General features: G+C 40.9%; 1 protein-coding gene across 4 annotated transcripts in view; it reads right to left on the reverse strand.

The window, feature by feature from the left end:
- Nucleotides 1-1,507: 1,507 nt before the first annotated feature.
- Nucleotides 1,508-24,694, reverse strand: part of BCL11B (BCL11 transcription factor B) — a 92,653-nt gene continuing 69,466 nt past the window's right edge. For all 4 annotated transcript variants that reach the window (XM_074825079.1, XM_074825076.1, XM_074825078.1 and 1 more), the window contains one exon: nucleotides 1,508-3,519. In XM_074825079.1, the coding sequence (XP_074681180.1) occupies nucleotides 1,508-3,519 (2,012 nt within the window). The remainder of the gene's footprint in view (nucleotides 3,520-24,694) is intronic.

Raw genomic sequence — 24,694 nt, forward strand, 5'->3', positions numbered from 1 at the left:
CCACCTTTGGGCCAAATAGAAGAGTATGATGTAATTTCTTGTTGAGAAGCCATTTTTCTCTTAACCACAAACAAAAGCTTTAAAGTGCGGGTCAACATAATTAAAGTATCTAACCATAATTGTCCACTGTTTGCTAATATTAGTCATAAAAAGCTTTAAAAAATTTTGAATTTGAAAGTAGAGCAGGTGCATTTTTCTTTTCTTTACTTTTTTCTGTCGTAATGCTTTTATCTGAATACAATTCCATTCTGTTCCTAATTAAGTCAAGGAGAAAACTCTTACCAACTTCAATAGGAGCAGAATCTTGCCAAGACTGGTAAATCAGCTAGAATTTATTTTTCCCTTCCTTATAATAACATCATTGTACATCATATAAGATAGTTCTAATATTTCTATTTATAAACCAAGTGCCTATGAACTGAGGCTTTTCATTGAGAAATTCACACTTTCCCATCCTCTAGTAATAGCTATTTTAACTACAGTAAGTCTGGACTAAAGTAGATGTCCTGAACTCAAATTTATGATTTTGCCGTTTAAAAGAGAAAAGATAGCAAGGTTTGAAAAGAATATTACAATGCTCAAGATGTACTTTTCCTGTCTCTGGGCAGAGTGGTGGGAGGGGAAGAGGAAGGGAAAGACACCCCAAAAAGTGACAAAATGGCACCATTATGTTGCCATAGCTTTTAACAACAAGAAGAAACTATCCGGTAGTAATGCACAATTAAGAATGTTTCTGGGTTTTGTATGTAGCTGCCTTCTGCACCTATGTCTTTTTTCTTGCCATAACATTAGTGATGAAATCCATCTAGAAAAGGCCTCTATCATCAGCGACATTGTCAGTGCTACATATTCGATCCAATTCCAAAAGAAAGTGCTAATTTTAAAGATTGTTATCCGCCGTACAATTTTGTTTTCCCTAATCTTCAAGGTTATTTAAGAAGAGGAAAGGAAAAAAAAAGAAAGAAAAAAAAGAAGGAAGTATTTCTGTTCAAATGCTGGCTTCTTCACAAGAAATTACACATGCTTAGCTTAAATTTCAACAAAGCAGCGGCCCAAAATTATAATTTTAAAAGATATGTTTCTCTCCTACAATGCAAGTAATCTCAGGCTACGACTGGGTAAAATTAAAAAGGGATACCCAACAAAATTTTAAAAGAAATTTAAACAGAAAGAATAAAAAAAAGTACCTGCACATGCCAAAAAATTACAAAAACCCAATAAATACAGAAATTATTGCACAGTTAAAAGGCTCCACAATTTTTACTGCCTTAATCAACCCTCGGGTTTAATAGAACTTTGTAGACACAGGTTATATTTAAGTGCCAAAGTCTGGCACCTACCATAGTTATGCTAAGTTATGTTTACGGAGGCAAGTTAGGTCATCTTTTCTCAGTTGGCAATAGTTAAACTGTACAAATAAAATGTTACCTAGACCCCTGAAATTTAACCTAGCTGGCGGGGGGAGGCTGGGGCGGGGGGGGAGGGGGGGGGGGGGCGGGGGGGGGCCTTAGCTTCTTTCTGCCTGCTCAATTTTGACGTCATTTGTCAGCAAATGTTCTCCATGCCACTTTTTCATGTGTTTCTCCAGGGTGCTGTAAACACTGAAGGGCATCTGGCAAATGTCGCAGCGGTAGACCTCCTTCCCTATCTGGCCATGCGTTTTCATATGGCGCGTCAGCTTACTGCTCTGGGCACATGCATAGTTGCAGAGCTCGCATTTGTAAGGCCGCTCTCCAGTGTGGCTCCGACGGTGCACCGTCAAATTGCTGCAGTTCTTAAAGACCTTGCCACAGTACTCACATGTATCGCTCCTGCGCCCTTCCTTCGAACTGGGTCGCCCGGGGCCAGGACCGCTGATGTGGGGGGTGCTGCCTCCACTTGCCGTGCCGCTGCGCCCTGAGAGCCCCCCATCCAGCATGTCCCCTGGCGGGGTGGAGAAACGCAGGCTCCCGTTCTCCGACGAGTGCTCGGAAGAGGTCGCAAAGGGGGATTGTCGGGAGTCTGTGAATCCGAGGAACGGATCCTTCATGAAGTGCCGCGATGCTGCATACCCTACCAGCCACTGGGAGTAAACGTTTTCGGAAGGTATTATCGTTGCTGGTGGCAAGTCCAAATCTTTCTCTACCTTTATTCTTTTAGAGGAATTGTTTAAACTGGGGCTCGTGATAGGCGTCGGCTTGCGGGGGAACAAGTTTGGGAAGGGTTCACCCGGTCCAAAGTTTCTTCCATTGACCGTCCCTTCCTCAGTGCGATCCAGCTCTCCTACCACAGAGTCTTCGTCACCTGGATCTCTCTGACAAAGGTCTCGAGGACACAAGTCTCGTTGGTCAGAAGACCTTTTCATGAAGCTACTCCTCTTTTGTTTTTCCGCTAGCATGTCGTTATATTGCTGGATGGCACCTAGACTTACATTCTCGATAACTTTTCCCAGGACGAGGGATTTCTCATCCGGCAGTGACTTGGAGCCGTTTTCTCGGTTACGACTCAGCTCCGAGTCCATACTGAAGCTCGACTCTGGCCGGCTCTCATTTTCGAGCTCCTCTTCCTCCTCCTCCTCCTCTTCCTCTTCTTCATTGTCATGGCCCAGGGAAGGATCACTCTCGTTCCTGAAATCTGCCTCACTGGATTTCAGTCCCTCTCCAGTGAGCTCGCTTGTGCCCGGCTCAGGGGAACTAGTGGTGGACAGTCCATCGTCTGACCTGCCTGTCATGGAGCCAGCTTTATGCATATGCGTTTTCATGTGACGTTTTAGCTTGCTGGCCTGGGAGCAAGCGTGGTCACAGAGCTGACACTTGTAGGGCTTTTCTCCTGTATGACTGCGCCGGTGCACAATAAGGTTACTCTGAAACTTGAATGTTTTCCCACAAAATTCACAGGACTTGCTCTTGGCCTGAGGCTGGGGAGGCGTAGTGCTGCTGGGGGGCATGGGGGGCAGTGGTGGGGTGCTCAAAAAAGGTGATTTAGGACTCGGCTGGAAAGGATTCAACAGGCGATGCATAGGGTTGGTGCGACTGGGTGAGACTGGCGGAGGGGTGGAACTGTTTCCTGCCAGCTCTCGAAGCCTTCTGGAGAAATCCATCGCTGGGGACTCAATTGCCATGGGGTTTAAACGCATAACTCTGTCAAAGGCACTGGGATGCTGGGCAACTAACCCCATTTCTTCGGCACTAAGGCGATGTGGATCCAGATGATGACGAGGCGGTGGGCTGAACAGCGGGGGCGTGTTTGGGAGCCGACCCTCACCAAAGCCAGGGTGTTCACGCAAGATGGGTCCTGTCATCCGCAAAAGATTGAAAGGGTTGTTGTCTCCAAGGAAATTCATCAGTGGGGACTGTGCAACAGTCTCCGGTCCCAGAGGAGGAGGGATGGTGATGCGTGGAGTAAGGGAACTGTTTGAAGGGCTTGTTTCCAGGTAGATGCGGAATCCATGTGTGTTCTGGGCATGCTGAAGCAAGAACCAAGCGCTATTAAAAGGCTGCTTGCATGTTGTGCAAATATAGCTTGAAGGCTCATCTTTACCTATAAAAGAAAAACAGAAAGAACACTCAAAAAATAATACAGCAGAGAACATTTAAATACAGTTGGCATGTGCTTTATTTTGCTAACACACTTCCTCCTTGGCATTTCTGAAAGAAGGACTTAATTGCAATGTATTGACTGATATAAATTGTTGAACAGCACATTTACTCACCACACTTATTCACTTAACATGTATGACAAATATCACACATACGCATTCGTGCTATATACGTCTATATCCTCTAACTTGCAAATAAAACTTTCCTTTATGACGCATAAAGATCCAAATCCTTTCACGTGTTTATTCCACAAAAAGGAATTTGTTTCAAGGGATTTATGACTACAGACAAAAACCAAGGAAAATGCAGTGTGGTAGGTTTTACAAGGCACCTGCAAGGAGCTTCAGTGTCATTTTCACTCTTTCATTTTATATTTGTATATACTTCATGGAGCAGTCCCCTGACATCTTGCTGAATTTAATTTATACATGCTTCAGACATGCCAGCACTTCCATTTTTAAAATACTATGTAGGTATTTAGCTGCACAAGTCCTATTCAAGTCAACAGGAACTTGGAAAACGTACCCTTGCATAAACCACTTCTGACATTCTTTTTGCCAAAACACCAAGAAGCCACTCAAATGAAACATCCGGTAATCAAAGCCGACAGCACAGTTGCAATTAACAGTAACAAATGTCGGGCCGTGCTTGAACTGGGTCCCAAGAATTTCTGAGCCTGAGCCTGCCCTCCAATGCAGAAACGCTCACCAGAGCCAAAAACATTGTTCTGTTTGCCTTTCTAGCCTCTTTGAACGACTGCATAAAGGTGGAAAGCATTCCTTTAACCTTGATTCAGCTTTACATAAAGGACAGGTGTGGACAAGTCTGCACTACAGTCATAATTTTGCTAGCTAGAAAATTCCAGTCCTGGGCACAATATAAACTATGTGCTGTCTTCAAAAAGCACTCCCCCTCCTCTTTTTTTTAATGCCTCTGCAAGACTCTGATAAATTCATAAATATGTGTCAGCTTGAAAATCATGATCCAGGATTTGTTTTGTTGTTGCTTTTTTTAAATGAGGGGGAGGTTTCCTGAAAAAACAACTACCCATTTTGGAAAACCTAAAATTAATTTCTTGCTAGTTTGTTTGTTTATGAAAGCACATATTTTGGCTAGCAATTGCCCCACTGCACCTAAAGGCACTAAACTTCCTGAAAGTTCAAAGCCTGAACCAAGCTTCCTGCCTGACCCGTATCTGCATAAGACCTGAATGAAGCCCGATCCCAGCCCCTCCACAAGACCTCAGATCCGAAGCTGAACGACATAACCCCTTTCTAGATCGGGAGACTGCAGTTCACAAAAGTCTGTTGCTTGAGCTTGAAAATGAAAGAGTTTATAAGGTGAACAGAACCGTATTATCGAAACTACCTTTGTAAAGAGGAATGACTCATAGCAGTCAAAAAAAAAAAAAAAAAAAAGGAAACTCAGGCACACCAGGCAAAGCAGGATTGCTGCTGACCGAATTCCCCTCTTCTGGCTGTTGCTGGAACGGCTGCTGCTAACAAAACCTACAAAACCTTAGACAAGGAGGCTAGAAGATTATCTGCCTACCTATCAACCTGTCAGTCTACCTAATCTTATCACCCAATGAACATCCATAAAAGCGTAAAGGAAAAAGCATCTATTAGATTGAGACTTATTTACAAAGGTAGGTGATAAATGTGGTGCAGCTCCTCACGTTCCTATTGATTTAGTAGGGCTATTGCTGTGGATAGCAGCTTCAGACCCCGATTTCGGAGAAGCTGGCTCTTCACAGATGAGAAAAAATGTACACAACACGTCGGGTGTTTCTGCCTGGCTGACACGGCCCCGCTGCCCCAGCACTGCACGCTGCATCGTAGAGGACAGACCCAGTTGCTTTGATTAATCTCTAACAACTGCTGTGAGAAAAAACTCAAGTTTGGGAACTGTAGTCAGCTTGGAAAAAGTGCCCGTAACTGCTATTGACATTAATGAAAGCCACATACAAACATGGAAAGGAACTGATACATTATCCCTTAAAAATCTACTCAGCACTGAGGCAGTTAGGGAGTTTTATGTCAGCTCTGTAGCCAAAGAAACAGTAAATGCTCCCATTATTACTTCAAATATTTAAATTTCTGTTTCTTACAGAAATATGATGAAAATGTCTAGACCTTTAACTTTTCTTGCACAGCAACATGTGTAGTATAAAAAGTGACAGAAATCACTGAAGCAGACTAAAGTATATAACATACTCTGTCAAACGCTTTTTTTAACAATATGTTTTACCTCAGCTCACCCTAGAATAGATTTTAATAAAGCCCCTTCTGAAGTGTGATCTAATAGCAAATGAAGTGCAGCATCTTACAAGGTCATATATCTTCAAATTAAAGAGTGCTCTGCACCCTTCACCTTCATTTTATCCACTCTAATTAATCGATTTATTACCCACAGCTGTTCGATTCTTTCATTTTTAAAGTCACAGCATGCATTCTTTTTTGTTGTGGGGTTTTTTTTCTTTAAAAAATAAAGTGTGTGAGTGTGTGTGTCTGCATGTATTCTCCTTGCTTAGCTCAAGGGCTGACAGGAGGAAGAAAGCAGCTGTGTATTAGACGACAACGAAGACAGCAACACATTTACTTCAGCAAGGCACATACATAAGGAGAAAAATTCCTGAGCAGGCTGAGGATCAAGGCCAATCTAAAACTGAAATGGCTGATTAAAAAAATTACCCTCAAAATGGCAGCTGGCTGGATGCTTGCTACTACATGTTATATGGAACTGAGATGTTTTGTTTTATTTTGTTCTCCAAAACTTCACCTCCATGAAATTCAAGTGAGGAAAGTAAATCCCCCTCCTTTTTAGTTTTTGTTCAAACAGGGCAAATTAGTGCTATTAGTGATCTAAGATTTACAAGCTAGCAGTCATAAAACAGTCTCCTCTTCCTTTTTGCTTTGTTTTGCTTTTATGCTCCTTAAGACTCCTCTCTTCAGTAGACCCCAACACAATGGCAAAATTGACTGCAGGCTACCTGGCTACCAATCTCTGACTGCCTCATCAGTGTTTGTGTGTGCATGCCTGTGTATATATATATTTTAACTTTCACAACCCTCAAAGACTCTCCCCAGAGTCCCCGTTTAAAAAAAAAAATAAATAAAAAAAAAATGTTCATTTCCATGTTATCACTTCATGGTTATCTTGCCTAGAAGTTGCCCTGAGCAGTGTAGATCTTCACTTTTAAGAACAGAACAATGTCAAAAAGTCTTTGAAGATCCACTCCGAACATTTTTATATTCAAAAACTTGCTAAATATTTTAAACATGCCCTGAAACAGCCACATATTGCTCAAGAATGATCCTTATATTTAATAATGCAGTGCACCTACACTATAAAACTCTTTGTTATAAGGCTACTTTTGATATATGGCTATCTTAATCCCTTGCCACCTGCACTGAAGTCTGTCTAAATACCCACTTTATGACAACTACCTATATAGGCTTTGCCATATGCAGTCTTTATCACTTTAGCATGTGCTTGACTTTGAGCATATGAGTAATCAACATCAGTGAAACTTAAGCATAGGCTGAAGTGCCCTGTTGGATAGTGATGAAATTATTCATGTGCTTAGAGTTAAGCACAAGCCAAGACTTCATTAATACTGTTCAATGAATTGCACATGGATTCAACCCTACAGTCCGCAACTAGGCATGATTTTGGGGGCTGATGACTCAAGTAAAATTTTTTTATCTTTACATTAGTTGGTAGATATGGTGTATGTACTGAGTTGAGACATGCAGGCCATAAGCCCTGAGCAGTCAATAGTAGCTTCAAGGTTGCACTAAAGCCACTGAGTTCAGACATGAGACAGGTTTGTAAGGCTGGATCCTACTGAGACACAGATGTATAGGTTCAGAAATACTGATTTGAAGGCTAGGAAGGACCATGAAATTAAAGAATAAGAGGACTGGGACAAAACTTAAGGGTTGCCCTTGCCCAGTTCCTGACCCAAGGGATGTCCCTATCTATGCATCTGTAGATATCTATGGCAGATGCTCCATTATCCCACTTCAAAGGCTACCCAGATGGAGAGTCTACAACCTTCCCAAAGTCTGCCTCATTTCTTCTCTCCTTTACCATCATGTAGGTTCCCCAAATGCCTAATCTAAATCTTTCTTCCTGCAATTTAAGATCATAATATTTTGTCCTACCTACATGTACATGAAAAACATAGGAAACAATTTAGTCTGCACCTCACATACAGATATCATCCACCCCAATGATTTGCAGTTGAACCACTTCATGTCTTTTAGCACCCCCTTCTCCCAACTTGATTTGGAAATGCCAAGTAAGAGAGCTATGTATTGGAGTAGTCTGTGGCAATGGTCGACTATCTTCAGTATTAAAAAATCTGTGTTCTTTCCAATTCAAATTGCTGAGTTCAACTGCCAACCATTAGATCTCATTATGTTTTTATCTGGTAGATTAAAAATCTCTCTAGTATCTTCTCCCTAAGCAGGTAATTATAAACTATGAACTTACTGAACGCTCTTGCCTTTCCTGCATATTATGACAAAAGATGGTCTTTTCCAGAAATATTAAAATGTGTTTCCTCCATTACTGCATGACAGATTATGTTCCGTTCAAAATGTCAAAGCAATAATGAGCTTTCTTCTCTTTCATCAACAGCACAAAACAAAGCTAAATTCAGATCCTGCCTCCCAAATTCTGCCCTTACAGGGGATAGTGAGAAAAGACAAGTCAGTTTGCCCAGCCCAGAAAAAGAGTAGCCTGGGTCTGTGGACATTCATTCCATTGCAGCAGGCAGCCTGAATCCCCCGATTTATCTGTCCTCTGCAGTCTGATTTGTATCATTTTGTGATACACAGATCTTCCTTGCCCATTTGGTACATGACTTTCTATATACCCTGAATGCTGAGTGCCTTTACCCTGGAGATAAATTTCCCTCAAAATATCCTCAGTTATTCTGGATACCATCAAACAATAATCAGTGTGAGATAAGAACTGTTGAGAATTCACTATTTTCTGCTGGGCTACAGTGACATCCAGTGCCTTACAAATCCTCCCCTCAGCATGCCTGAATAATTTCATTAGCTGGAACAGAGAACAAACTCTCCTCTTTTTAATCACCCACCCATAACCCCTGCCAGGACTGCGGTGAGGACCTGTAGTCAGGTCCACATAACCACTGCCATTCTTTACCTCTAGCAACACATTCCAGATAATGTTTCTGGTTCCCTTTACAAAGTTACAACAGCAGCAATAAAAAAGTTAAGGAATTTTAATGCTGCTTTACTGCACCTTTAGAAGTTCAGGAAAAGTAGAAACTTGCAAGCTTTAAAGAAAGGACACCTTTTATTGTAGAACTCAGGAACAGACATGTATCAGGTTCCTACAATCTTTCCACCAATGTTACTCTCTTCTCCACCACTCAATTTTTAATGAGCATTTAAATAATTACTCCTTGTTATTATGATGGTTACTCTAATAATACCAATAAAGGTAGCGTGGATGCCCCATAAAAAACACACCTTTAATTGAATTATTATTAAATTAAAATGCCATAATTGAGAACACTAGTTTAACAAGTCTCCTTGTAAGACCAGCTGACATTAAAGAGCATTAAATACTGGAAAGATTTAGTGTTTCATAGTGAAGAAAATATATGGTTATACATGGTTTGACAGGTCACCTAGACAAGGGTCAAATACTTTCCAGGTGTCTGCAGTATGGATCTGCAGTGTGAACTATATTGGTTCATACCTGATGCTTGACTGGGTATGCAAAAATATTTCTCATATAGGTACTTCTCCTGAAGAGGTTTTATAAGTTAGCAAGAACATTTGCTTACATATGTTTATGATTGAATAAACATATGCTGAACACACCCAGTATCAAGAGTTTTACCCCCCATGCACTCCCTGGGGTGTTTGGAAGTGCTGCTACCGCCATCTCAGAGACACTGACAGTCCCAATAAAAAAGACAGAAGTGTGAACTAGGGTCCAAGCCTGGGTGAGGATCACCACTGCCGGTCCGATGCCAGTCACTAGTTTTAACCATTAAATGCAAAAGAACCATTTCTCTTTAAATCTCCCTTCATATTAATTTTGTTTTGATGGCAACATGAGCTGAAGATGTAAAACAAGTGCAACACCTCTATCCATTCCTACACTGCCTTGACTAAAGAAAGGGCTCAGGAGAGTCTTGAAGCATATCCTACTGAAGGTGATGGGGACTATCACCAACAAATCATAAAATAAGCATCAACTGGCAACTAAAGTTGGTGTTTTATGCTTTAGCAAGATGCCTGCAGTCTCACAACCTAAGCACCTCCAGTTCTCCACTCAGATAAACAGCCACTCTCTCTTATAAAGCTCAGCCGACCTGAAGTGCATCTCAGTCAAGAGGAGATGAAGGTTTAGGTGCAAGAGCCCAAGCATGAGGGACCACAGAGCCTGTCATCATCTGGAAATGGGGAATCTCAGGATGAGGTCGGTGAAAGGAAAGAACGGGGAAACAAAAATGAAATGTTTTTAAGAGGTGGATGGAAAAATAAGGGTGTCTGAAGAAAGGAAGAGAAGTAACCGAGAAGTGTCACTTCTCAGTAACAGGACCCTGTTTCCTCCCATACTAGGCCCTGTTCTCTTTTTCTGCCTTGCTTCTTGAATAGCCTATCTCCTCCAGTGCCATCTTCAAACAGAAGAAAAATCACGACTTCATGCAATATTCCTCTCCCACACACTGCCTGCGTGTTTTACAGCTTTCCTCATCCTGTTTCTACCTTGACTAGTGAGACTGCAAGTTCTCTACAGAGATTATGCAAGAAGCTTTATGCCAAGAGAACCTACAAACCCCACAAGACCCTCTCGTTCTCAGCACTGATTTTAATTAGGGATGCGAATATTCTCGAGAGCATTTTCTACCTGTTGAAAAAGATCTACAATAGCACTGGTTGACACCAATATTAAAATATATTAATATTACACTACTATTAATAATGTACTATTAATTCTTTCTATGCTAAAGCCAACTGCCAAACTCTGTCTTTGGTGGATTATATGCTGTCCCACTTTTGGAAGCCTATTTTATTTTCCCAAGCCATTTGTGCTTTTCAGCAGTGTTCCTTTTCTATTAGGCAGGATTGCACATTGTCTGTTTATCATTCTTGTAGTAACAAATATCTTTTTTGTCAGATGAACTCATATTTTATCATGAGTGGAAAACCAGATTAATTACCAGTCACATATTTGAGAAGTCAGACTGTCATGCTGTTTGTCTACAGCCAATCCTTTCATAATTCCAAGAACAAAGAGCATGAATCCTTGAAAGACTTAGAGATATCAACCTGATACCTTAAAATCATACTCTTAGCCAAACTCTGATCTGAACTACCCTGCTGTGAATTCAAAGTAGCGTTGATGACCACCATTACAGACTTTGAATTTTTCCAGATAAGCTATACCAGGTTATCACAAACAAGGTTCTAACTAGGCTTACATGAATATACCAAGTTGTGAATTTTCTTTTCATTAAACTCTCCCCAGAAGCATTTTATATGTCCTCTCTGGCATTTATACTTATAAAAAAGGAGACTGCAGGCAGACTACAGCCATGCATAACACAAACAGATGCTTCCTGCTTCTTAATGGACACAGGCGACCTTTGGCTGAAGATGCAGCTTGTGTTCAATAGTCCCATTTTCTGTGAGACTTAATCATACCTCAGATCTGTACTGCCAGATTCACATAAATGAGCCAAATGCACAGCTCTGTTTAATTTCTAGTGCATTACAAAATGGCAATATTACATTTTTAGGTATAAAATGTCAATAGTCATTTTGGGTAACTTCCTTCTGGATGTCCAATTTCTCATTCCTTAGAAGAGATTGTGGCTTACTGGAAGTTAATGTTCAGCCTACAGAAGTATAAGAAATGCTTCTACTTAGGGCAGAAAAAGAAAGAAAAATGCATAGCAAAAATTGGAACTCACGACACAGGGACTTTGACCCAGAAGCGCTATTAAAATAGGAGATAAAAAACATGTTTGTCATCTCTGAACACCTTCTTCTAATTGGTGCTAAATTCTAAAATACAAAGGCAATTTATAAAGCAGAGAAAGGGAGAAGTGTGAAAAGTAAGGAGCAAACAGGAAAATCAATTTTAAAAGATCAATAATGAATGAGTTAACTTTTAAATTAGCCCTTTGTTATACAACAGTTTCAATTGACTCCACCTTTAGCATCTAAACAGCTTTGTGTCTTTTAGTTAGTTTCTCTGGACCTAAGACGTCAGCTAACAGACTGAAAAGATGCTGTACAAACCTGCAATATAAAATAGTGAAAATGGGGAATGTAATGGGGGGGGGGGGGGGGGGGGAAATGAACCCACTCATGAGATGAAAAGACCATAGGACTACCCATGGCTGGTGGTTTAATATATAGGATCCCATTTACAGCATTCATGAAAAACCCTTGTACTGCTCAAGGACACTTTTAGGCCTTTTCTTTGCATAAGGTATTCAAATGCATTTGAAATAATGTCAGTCTTTTCTACAACATATGAAATATGCCAGCAGCTTCCCTTTAAATCAGTTTCCTGTAAGTAGTTTTGTTTGAAAACTGGCAAGTGCTGGGATTTTTTTTTTCCCACAGACTTTTCTAAGGTGCCATTTTCTCATCTTACAAGCAAGAATTCTCAGTAATCTGAATAGGAACTCAAAGGAGGATACATAAAGGAAATTGTCCATGTCATATAATGGAAAAATAAAGAGTAAATTAGGAAACAATAAAAAAAGCCAAAGGGTGGAAACAAATTTTCCTGGTTTTTTCCCCAGGAGTACTTCAGTCTGTTTTACTACAACTATTTCTTAAGGGTATTAGGTGCCTATTCATAGTTAGTAAATGAAATAGCATTTCTGTTTTAATTCATTGCTTCTTTAACAAATGCTAACTCCCATCTCTGCTTCTTTAAATCCACAAAATCTCCACATTCAATCCTAAGAAGTATTAGAAAGGCTGTAAATCTTGTTTTAATGGAATGTACATTTAGCTATGAGGAGATAATTGACGTTATGGAGGGCCTAGATGCTGAATTATATAGGTTATCTAATACAAAGGGGACTCATTACCGAAGCACTACAAACAAGTAGTAATATATGTATATTGTTCTGAGTGGCGTTATAGCAAAAGTGTTCGGGTCTGCAGGGATTTATAAAACACAAGAAAACAGCAGACATGCACTTGTAAATTTGTCTCATTTGTCTCTGAAGTTAAAGGTTATTCCCTTGATCTGAATTTGTAATAAAAACATGCTAGACTAAGGTTTGTAGAGAATGTTTGAATATGTAAATTGTGTATAATGATAGGCAATTATAGGGTAAAAACTGGACCTTATGAATGTTACAGAATTGCATGGAGCATCAAAGTATTTTCCTTCAGATGAAATATTTATCTTTTATGCATGTTATAAGCACTTTTTCAAAGGTATTCAGCAACCTATTTGAGTGGAGAGTTGACAAAAATCAAACCATTACAACCGACTAAGACTGTGGGCTTATGCACAGGAGAAGCCACAGCTTTTTACAGAATATACATAATAAATCTCTTGAACTAATGGTTCCGGAGATGGATCCTCAAGGACAAGTTCCACTGATTTTCACTCCCTTAGATGAAAGCTGGTTTCTGGATTTTTTTTAAGAAGATGTGGGAGTGGAAGTGTGGGGAGGGAGACTAGGGAGAGTAACTAGGTAAGAATGTGAATTTTCTTGGACTGATTCAGTGAAGCCCCATTTCCCCTTCAGTTCGTTGGCTGCTGTTTTCAGGGAATAATACCAAAAAAAAAAAAAAAAAAAAAAAGATGCTGCATCGAAATAGAAAGGAGTAAAGCTGGGAGATGATACTGTAGTTTATGCTACCGAAGATAAGGTTTTCTCCTTCTCTGAGCACGACAGTCTGTTCAGGTTAACCAACTGCAGTGTTAGAATAACTCCAGCCGACTTGTCACAGAGTACAAAAGTCATCAGCAACTGAATGTTCTTTTCTGCACCGCAATTAAGACGAATCAATACGACGTGCCACAAATGGTATTTTACTCTCAATAAGAACTCGGGCTGAGTTTATTCAGAATATTTTAGCGCTTCCCCAGGGGATTTTGGTCCGACGCAGATGGCAAATAAAGTACTCAGCCTAGGGCTAGAGCACATTATGCTAATTCTAATGTCAGATGTACTTTAATATACAGCTCTATTTAATCACCCCATTATTTCACATTTCCATATGAAAAACCTGCGGCACTTCTGCAGAGCTTTCACTCTGCGACAATGCCAGCTTCCTTCAACTAGCTCACTGCGAAAGAGAAAAGAAGACTGGTCATTCTCGCCAGTCAAAATGTTACAGTTTCAAAGTTTCAGTATTCCTGAATTTAAAGTGGGTCTTCCAGTGCAATTAGCAAATCGCTCAGCTAGAATGCTGATATGTACAAAATGCTAAGGAGGTGTGATTGAAAAAAAATAAAAATAACAGCCCTCCCTCTCTACCTCATCAGCTCGCACACACAGACATAGGCAGGCAAATATCTCAAATCCGCTTGCAGAACAGTAATAATAAAAATAATGAAAATATTTTCATAGTGCAATTCAACCAATATTCTCAACACTTGTCACCAAAACACTGCTATTCCCGGCTGTGTGGCTTCCGTTACTTAGAAGAACAGACATGGCTGGCACAGCTGCCAACCTACAGATGTCTCCGAATAAAACCTTCCTTGTGTATCAATAATTTTTGCCTGCAACAAACTACACCTCTAATTAGGTTTAGAAACCACACACCTTCAGCATGGGCCACTATCCAAATTATCTGCAAATATACCTTGATGCCTCATCTCTAGTGACCACAGAATTTGAACCTATGGACTTGAAGGTAAAATTATTCAAAACTGGATTTACACTGAAAGGAATGAAGGAAAAAACTTTGCTGTGGAGTTCTTTTTCAAGCCATGTAGGCTCTTGATGTGCAGACAGGGAAAGCAGAAGCAGTTCTTGGAGCACCTCTTCAGCATCCAATCTCTCCCTTCAGAGTAATTCTGTGAAGAACCCTTAATTCTGCATTTGTGTACAGTCACTAGTGAAATGAGTTTCACGGTCTCAACAAAATCTTCCCCCAGTTCGGCATAATTGGGGCTCCATGACAACTAGTACTGCACATCAGGGGGAGCCAGGTCAGGACTGGATTAAGCTGAGCTGCTATTAGAGGACTGTACGAAGCTTAAGTCGATCATTTTTTTAATTATTGCATTAAACCTATGACATATTTCACAAAAAAAGATCTATTTAGAAAAAGACCTACTTTTTCCTCCTCCAACCACCCAGTCTGCATCCTTTAAAAATTGTTCAGCAATGCATGCAGCAGCCAGCACCTGGGGCCAGATCTCACCTGGTTTCACTGTTATGTATCAACATTTAAAGATACAGAACTGCCCTGCTGTGCCTTGACACGGCATATGCCACAACTTCCATGTCCTAATTTGAACACAGTGGATGACATACCTCAGATTCAAGGCAGAAACACATTTTCAAGCTGTCTTTTATTTTTACATATATACATGTATATGTATATGTATATGTACATGTGTATGTGTGTGTGTTTTATATACATATATACATGATTTGTTCTCTGTAAGACTGGCTATGAATACAGCACTATGCACAAAGGAGAAAGGGGGCTGAGTACAGGGCAGAGGTCCGTCCTTCCCCATCTATTTCAACTAGACCTTCAAAAACACAATCTTATCTTGGGAAAAGTGTATACAACAGTTTCACCCTACTGGAAGTTTTGCCTGAATGGTAAATATAGCACACGTTAATTTAGTAAATCAGGGCAACTTTAGTATTTGTTTAAAGTAGAGAGTAACTGACTCTGAAAATGGGTAGTTAAATTCAAAAGAAGAAGAGGAAATAAATGTTTAATATCCCAATACAAAGCCCACCAAAGTCAATACAAATCTTTCCACTGGCTTCAATAGGCGCTGGATGAGGGTCTTCTTCCACACTGGGATTTGTTACTCTCAAGACACTGTCTTCAATGCAGGGATAAATCTGGTTTGTGGTGGTGTAGTTAAGAGAACTGAGTTCACAGCAGCTATAAGCCCAAAGAACTCAGCTGTAAATATTTTAGAGGGATAAATGGAGACATATCTAGTAAAGTATCTTTTGTATCTTTAGTTAAAAGAAAAACAGTCGAAATAGTAGAAATACATAAACTGAAATTAATCCTTGACAATTCTGTTGCTTTTTCTTATGCTGATATTATGTTGGGTTTTGGAAGTAAAAAAGAATAATAATAATTCTCCGTAGATCAATCCTATTTCTTTAACTCACTTTAGATATACTGACTGCATTCTTAAGAATTCTTTGAAAAAATTGTAGCTGAGACTAGCAAAACAATTTTTTTTAATAACATATTTATTCTTGGCAATAAACAAATTTGTGGAATCCCATTCAATTTCCATCATTATGGAAATTTTTTGAATGCCAGAATGTCTGCAGACACATCTTACACTAAAGGGTTCCTACAGGACTCGAAAGTCCTGTAAAGGAAAATCCCAGACTGGGTGAACAAAGAAGAAAAATGAGCAGAAGCTTTAAAAGGCTAAATATGGGGGGGCAAGGGGGGGACAAGGGAATGAGTAAGGTATAAAATCTTCCTGATGAAAAATAAAACCCATCAGTTACAGAAGCAGGGATCTTGGGGGTTGCTCTAGATTAAGCAGTTAAATTGCAAACTATGACTATGAAGTTGCAAAAGATAAATCTCCAATCATACTTCCTGAAGTGCAAAGATAAAAACACAATTTTTGCTCCTTAAATAGGTGGTGGTTTATGCCACTATAACTCTGCAGAAAATAATGCCAATGTTGGCTTAAAGGAAGATCCTAAAAACTTCCTATTTTATTTCTATACAATCCAGATTGATCACCTAAGAGAAGAATAATTAAACAATGCTAAGCATCCCAACCCCTTTCAGAATGTGCTGCCGAAAAATATTTTTAGAACAATCACTGTAGTAATTCTTCTTAGTTGTAGAAACACTCCAAATCAGAAAGTCAATTTTTCCTCTATTTGCAGAAGTGTGCTGGTTTTCACTGGAAAGGCGCCTGTGTTTTGTTTGGCTGCTGTTCATATACTGCCTTGGCAGGATTTCCTTGGATTGCTTACAGTGAACATTGCTCTTGCATACAGTAGCACTCCCATTTTAACCGTCCCAGCCACACGTTTTCTAATAACACACGGAGAGCTGCAAAATCCCTATAAGCACAGCTCTTTAAAGCAGCAACAGAAGGGGGTGGGGGCGGAGGACCAGAGCAGGGGGAGGCTCTGCCCGTTGAAAATCCAGCGCTGCAAACAGAGGATAGTCCTTTTAAAAACAACCAATGTGAATTGTGTTTAAGGAGCAGCTTTCCAGGAAAAGAAGAAAGCATCTCCGAGAAGAGGGCCTGATTCAGCTGATTCATCGAATCTGATCTGCGCTGGCTGTGCTCCGAGCATCACTGAATTGGGTCCTAAGTACTGTTTATTTTCTTTTTTTTTTTTTAAATTTTTCTCGTCCTTGCAAGGGGCGCGAAGATAACTTAATAATTCCTGGTATTACCTTGCATGTTCGAGACCCTGCACCTGAGCCTGTGTTCCTTGTGCATCCCAATCTTCCGCCCTGTCAGGGGAAGGCTGGGGTACATGGGGAACACAGGGCTCCACTGTGGGAATCAAACGGGCAGGCAAGATGAAAGAGGAGGACATCTATCTCGCTGAAATAGTCGCAGGAAACAAATGCAGCATTTCTACCTACGGCTGAGAGAGAGAGAAAGCCAATAACAAAACCGTTATTCAGCTCCGTGCCCTTTACAAATAGGACTGACTTGTTAGTGGACAGCTGCGGCTCAGCCCCCCTCCACGCCATTCCAACTTGCTGCCTTTGCCACCCTGCTTTTGGAGATCGACAGCAATTTGCATCTCCATGCATCTCATTTCTCGTTAAGTAAGTTGATTAATTTGGGTGAGGGAAGTTGTCATTCAAAAAACCAGAAATTTCCACTGGCATTATTTCTGCCTTTCAAAATTCACCGACCTCCCCCCCACCGGTCCAGCCCCCACTTCACACCTCTCTTTCTCCCTGTCCCTTTCTCCCCCCCTTCCCGCTCCCTGCCTCCCTCTCCCTCTTTCTCCCTGTTGTTTACAAAGGTTTCATTATGTTTTCAACTAATCAGAAAGGCCTACTAATACACAATTAACATGTGACTATAAAAAAAATAGCTTCCAGAAGAAGGAAAAGTAATTAAGTAGAGAATGCTTTTCAGTAAGTGCTCGCTTTAACCCATCATCAGAGAACAGAGTCTAGGTTAGTCCACAATGGATGGAACAGATGCCAAGGGCGAAATGTTAAAAGCAAATAAAAAAGGACATTATTTTCTTTGGGAATAATAACTATCAACGCCACAAAAACGAACATCAGACTGCTGTTGTTTTTATCTGACCTCCTCCTCTTTCCTCCACTTTTCTGAAGTGCCTTTTCTGTGCGTTTCAATAAAATAAATACAAAAATAAAGCTATCATTTATTGCATCTTTGCTTCCAAGGTGACAGGAAACCAAGTGTCCTGGGTTCGGCTGGGATAGAGTTAATTTTCTTTCTAGTAGCCGGTATAGTACTGTTTTCAATTTAAGATGAGCATAATGTTGATAACACACCGATGTTTTAGTTGTTGCTGAGCAGTGCTTACACTAAGTCAAGGACTTCTCAGTTTCTTATGCCCTGCCAGCAAGTAGGCTGGGGGTGCACAAGAAGCTGGAGGAGACACAGCCAGGACAGCTGACCCCAACTGGCTAAAGGAATATTCCATACCATATGACATCATGTTCAGCATATAAACTAGTGGGAAAGCTGGCCAGGGGGACAGTGCTCAGGAACAGGCTGGGCATCAGTCAGTTGGTGGTAAGCAATTGTTTTTAATTTGCATCACTTGTGTTTCTTTGGTTTTATTTCTCTTTCCTTTTGTTATTTTCCTTTTCATTACAATTTATTATTATTTCAATTTTATTTTATTTAAATTATTAAACTGTTCTTATCTCAACCCACAAGTTTTCTTACTTCTACCCTTCTAATTCTCTCCTCCATCCCACCAGGGGGGAGATGAGTGAGTGGCTGTGTGGTGCTTAGTTGCCAGCGGGGTTAAACCACGACACCAAGTAACCAGCATCACCATCGAAATGGCACAATGCTGTAGGTTATTAAAAAGATTTTACTTTAAAATATTTTAGGTCTGAATGTACACATAAACTAAGTTCCCAGAAAAGTTGACAGGAATTCTGCCCAAGCAATGGCAAGGGGTGTTGAACACTCTGCAAGCTGTGCTGTTATTTTAACATATAGGAACTATAGGAGACAGTTTTAAAGGTTGCAGCACTTCAGTTATTAACTTTGGATCTCCCTGCTGACACTGTCCTCAGCCTGAGAGTTGCCACACAGGTCACTAGCATATATATAACATACATTATATATATATGTGTGTGTATATTGGGGGGGTGTAAATTAAAATGTTATTTAAATAACCTTTTTTTTTAATTCAGGGATTGTCAAAATATGTCTAAATGCTCCCTGTGTTCTTGACACATTAAGCCAGATTCCACAGCAAAAATGGTTCCCTTTGGAAGAATACATATTCCTCTAGATGTCTGTCCTTGGAGTGGAGCGTTTGGGATATTTTTTATTGCTGTTCCACTCCCTCCTGTTCCCTGTTCTAAAACAAACAGACACTTAGTTGTGTATTTTGAAAACTAAATTCTGGAAGGAGCTCAGTGTTTTCAGCAAGACACTAAACACCACTTTGGTCCCACTGAAATTAAGGGGGAGCTGAGGGCTGTGGGAGGAACAGGTCCCCCAAAGTCACAAAGGACCACATGCAATAACAGCTCCTTTTCCTTACATTCTTCCCCCCCCCCCCCCAGTGAATTTACATTCCAAACTATGTATCACATGCAGAGTATTTTTTACTATCCAAAATCCCATTAGTTTCATTGGCACTTTAGGTAATAAGATTTGCATGGTAAAAATTCCGTTTCTATTAGATTGGGTCCATAGGACTCACCAGCCTGATATGATTGTCAGAGGAGAGGGAGGATGTGTGGGTTTGTTACAATATGAAGATTTGTCCACACAGAATTTGGCACCAGTTTAATCAAAAGGACTCACTTTAACCAGTGCAAACCCCAGTGTAGCCTCTATCTCTGTCAGCTTAAAACTAGCTGTATCAGGAAATTTCTCACTGTAAATTTATATAGGTATGCTAAAACTGGTCAGCTAAACTGGCGTGGTAGTTAAAACAAGCTATACCCTGAAATATTCTGGATTATCTGTCTGAAAGACTGCTTTAGTTAAACCAGTGGAAGAGGGTATTCAGGCTAGAACCAAATGCTGCATTGGCTTCACACAGGAAGCCTGTAAAGAGAAATGATGGCATCCTGGGCAGGAACCGCGAGGTCTCTTTCAGGACAGAATGAAATCAGTGAGATCCCATCAGCCAGACAGTACTGCTCTTGCTCTGGTAAGAACATAAAACCCCTGGGTTACGCCCACAGGTGGCACCCTGTTTTCAACCGTGGCCACCGCCAGAAGCTTAGGGAAAAAACATGTGAGTCAAAGTAGAAAAAAGTTCACAACTAGACCCTATCCAGACATCCCAGCTGCTAGCAATCAATGATTTAGAGGCTTTCAGTGCCAGAGGTTGATCCAGACCAGACTAGCATTTTTATTAACCACTCATCAAATCTTCCTGGTTTTGCCTAGTCCTTTTTTGAACCTGTTTGTTACTTTTAGCCACTGCGACATCCTTCAGCAACGAGTTCCACACCTCCATTCAGTGTGAGCGAAAAAAACATCAGCTTTAGATCTGCTGCCTGACTCACATGGCACTTACCAGGGACACTTGCACTGCCAAGTGCAACCTGAGTGTGCCACAGCAGCAGACCATCGCAAAATACTCACTAGCGATAAGGACAGCAAAATCACACTCTCTGGTTTTACGCAATTCTTACTTCATCCAAATCCTTGCTGATTCCACAGGAGACTGACTTCTAACAGCAGATGGAAAACTTTAGGATTGGGCACAAGTCAGACACGGCAGCTCCTTCCCGAACCATCCTTCCTTTAGTTTGTTTGCTCTTGATTTCTGATTGACTGAATAGTTTCTTGTTCTGTTCCTAGTCTAGGTTTAACATCTGATCTAGGTTTAAATGCCTCAAAGGAGACATATTCACCAAATGCTAGGAGATGGGTTTATAAGTACTTTTCTGAAACTTGCCTTTTTTCCACCTCTTGAAAACACTCTACAACCTGACAATCAGTCATGGTCTGGAAGTTTTTCCTAATGCTCATTTCACACATAGTTCAGTTTACCTATTATTCATGGCTGTAGCTCTCATTCTGAAAATGCACCTGGTGTAGCATCAAGCCAATACTGAAGCCCCATTGGCTTCACAGACTTCATAACCTCACTCCAAACTTTCTGGAAATGTGGCCTGGAGGGGGTGTCACACTACTGAATCACCCTCAGTGTTCCTTGTTACTTGAATCAGATTTCTTCTACCTGCTCCTTATTTAACTTGCTCATATATTTTTAGTTCTTTTCATCTTTCCCTATGAAATGATCCTGCCAACATTTTAATCACTTTTGTTGTTCTTCTCTGAATTACCTCCAATTTGACAACACCCTCCAATTAGCAAGGTGCACACAATTATACACAGTCTTGGGTCATTGTTCTGTGGAAAAATAGTTTCCCATTTAGTCTCGCTGTGGATCAGTTGCTGACTTCAAGAACACGCTGGGATGGTGAAACTGAGGACTGAATTTGGCCCATGTGGATAACAAAGGCTGACTGAAGTGTACAAATTGAGAAGTAAGGGTATTTTCCACAGTGCGGTGTCATTGTCCCTGGATCTTCCTTTGTCTATGACCCCTGAGACCGGCAGACGGAGCTGGGTGACACAGGGATTAATTAACAACCTTCAGTCGGGACTGTTTTGCCTTTATCAATCTCAGGCAGATGCTTAACTCTACAGAGAAGTTATTTTCTAATCAAAACATCATGGCACACCAGATTTACAAAAAATTACAACTGAGGGACATGGGGTGCAAAGCAGCAAGAAGGGTCCTGGACATGCACAGAGCAGACAGCAATCAGGCTGACTTGTAGGCCAAGTTTGGCAGGAGGCTCCAGATAAGCATCTCGGAGTGTCTGACAGGGGACAGATAGTGAGGATGCCAAGGAATTGTTTGGGGGATCCCACTGGGGTATAACAAGAAGTAATGGGATTTAATTGGGCTGGTGACAGTGTAGGCCGATTATCAGGAAAATGTTTGCTAACTCCAAGGCTGGCAAACCCTTAAGAGAAGCCCCAAGCCGGTGGTGTCTCAGACAAGGAGGAGCACTTGAGAGTACACAACAAAAATAATGTGACATTGCCAGAGTCAGGGCAGCATTATGAAACAGGCATTTTCTGCTTTCTAAATTTACAACCGTGATTCACAAAAATGAATCGTGTAGCTCCAAGTGCCCTATTTAGAAACACCGGACTCAGCATGAGCTGCACACACCCCCTCCAACCTCAACGGAGGCTGTGCCTTATGGGAGCCTTGGTGCACTCTAGAAATGAGTATTATCAATATCAGTCACTGAGAGATCAGGTCAAAACTGTTAATATCTCATCAGTCACACAAACTGCATCTCTTTCCCAACACACACCTACGGATTTATTAGGGTACTTCAGCTCTTTTCTATTTTTAAATCAAGTTGATTCACATACTTTAACATTCCTTATACAATTAAAAATATATGACAGTAAAAGGTTTTTTCCTAACTTATTAGGAAATACATATATTTATAAATTACATATTAACATCTTTTTAGACCTAATGATGTGTGCTGTCTTGCTCAAGATGACCTGTTACTCAGACTAACTGATTCTATTTAATATCTACAAGCACAAGGTATTTTTGTCTAAGCTTGGTCATTTGGCTCTATCCATAAAACATGTTCTTTGGGTTTTGCTGGGAAGGGGGATGGAAGGGAAACAAGATTGAACACTTGAGTCAATATTTATCCCTTTGACAAGATGGATGAGGAATGGATAAATCTGGTGTATATGCTTTGTCTACTGAACTTGGCAACATGGACTCTGCTCGGCAGACCCATCAAAGTCAACAAATACTCTCCCAATTAACTAACAGTGAATGCTAGGTACCAGACAGAGAAGTCCTGACTGCTTCAGTGAATAACATGAACTTTCACAATGAAAAAACGAGCAGCCTTATTCACTCCCCCAAGTGGTGAGATAAACACTCAAGGTCATTGAAGTGTTGGGAGAAATAATAAAATAACTTTTGAGGTACTGATTCCAAAATGCCCATTTCTAAAGCCACTTTCTCCACCCAGTAAGATCCCCTACATTTAGTGGCCTTCAATTCTTCCAAGCCCCAATGCACGCACAATTGTTCTCAACTGCACTCTTGTGTTTTAAAAAAGAAATTGGAGCAATGCATAAACCTTGCCTTCCTGAAGACTAAAGTGGGACAGAGGCATGAAAGCTCCCCTAATTCTCTAGCCCTCAAAGCATGAAAAGGGACTTGCATCTTTTTATTCTTCAAATCAAAGAGGACTCAAATCAAAGTGGTCACTCCTGCTTCAGCCTACAGGCCTGACCTTCCTCGGAGACTCGGAGCGCTTTGTCACATCTCCTGCACAGTGTGGGGTGCTCTGAAAACATAAAGCACCAACCAGTGAAGGCTGGAGCTGTATTTCACACAGCTTCACACTACCAGTTCTCCCTCCCCTGGGGGTACACCAGTGTGTTTGTGTCAGGTTTTGGAGCTGGAGGATGACCGAACGCAGAAGTTCCTTTGCACCTTGGCCATGTGCTGCCCACCTCACAGCAATCGCCAGCTTTGCAAGAAGGAAAGGCTGTGGCCACGGCACGCACAATTTCAGCAAGACGGGGCCAGGGCTGGGAAAGAGCATGGGGACTGTGAAAGGTAACCAGAGGTACTGCCTGTGACAAAGCCAACAGACTCTGATGAGGGAATCCAAATGGCAGCAAGGATGACATCTGAAAGCTGCTCACAGAAAAGGACCGTGAAGCTCCATTGAAGCTACAGGGAGCTAGAGATCTGAATACCTCCCTTCACATCTCACTCTGTGATACGTGCACTCCATTCCTATCTTTTCCTCACTAATTATTCTTCCTCCTTTGCCAACTTCCCCTTTGTTTTACCTCCTATCATCAAGCTTTCTTCTGGTGGCTTCTGTTTCATTTCTCCACTGCTGATGTACCAATCAGAAACTAAGCAGACCAAGTTTTACCCTATTGTAAATCTACCACAGCCTTTTACCGGAGATAAATATAGGCCTGCAGACACAATAAGGTGCAACAGAGTGGCATACGGAGAGATCTGATTTTCATTACTATAAAGATACAGACAATGCAGTTATGTGGTGATTATTATATAACCCACACCTCTATTATGGACAAACAGGAGTCAAACTTGTGCACTTAAGTAATAAAAGGTTTACAAATGGGCCTCTTCTATTAATGTAAATAGTCTTCTCTATTTTATTAAGATTCATCTACTATATGGTGCACTGAGCTAACAAGCAATCTTCAGTTGCCACCTCGCGTGTCTGCACTGCATAGTACAATTCCTCCTAGATAAATATCTCGAGAGAAGCAGGAAAACAATTAAAACTAGAAGGTAATAAATGATGAAGAAGCCTATGAACAGCACGCTGGCCCTCTTCCCAGTCTTCATTCATGCATCAAAAAATCCCACAGCTCTGAGTCTTTGAGAGGGCAGCTGGGCAGTAGGGATGTCCACAGTAATATAAATGGGAATTCGATACGATCGAAAATGCTCATTGCATTTTCAACAGCACATGTAATCTTCTCCCCTCTTCCCTCCAGTTCCCCCACCTCTCACCCTGCTACCAGAATAGATGACAAATGATCCTGTAACCAAGCAAATGGGCAATTGAAGAGTTTCAAAGTTCCAGTACATCATAGGGTAGCTATCATCATCTGGGTGATCAGGCTCTGACTGGAGA

Source organism: Strix aluco, chromosome 4 (assembly GCF_031877795.1).
Source record: "Strix aluco isolate bStrAlu1 chromosome 4, bStrAlu1.hap1, whole genome shotgun sequence".
Lineage (NCBI taxonomy): Eukaryota > Metazoa > Chordata > Aves > Strigiformes > Strigidae > Strix > Strix aluco.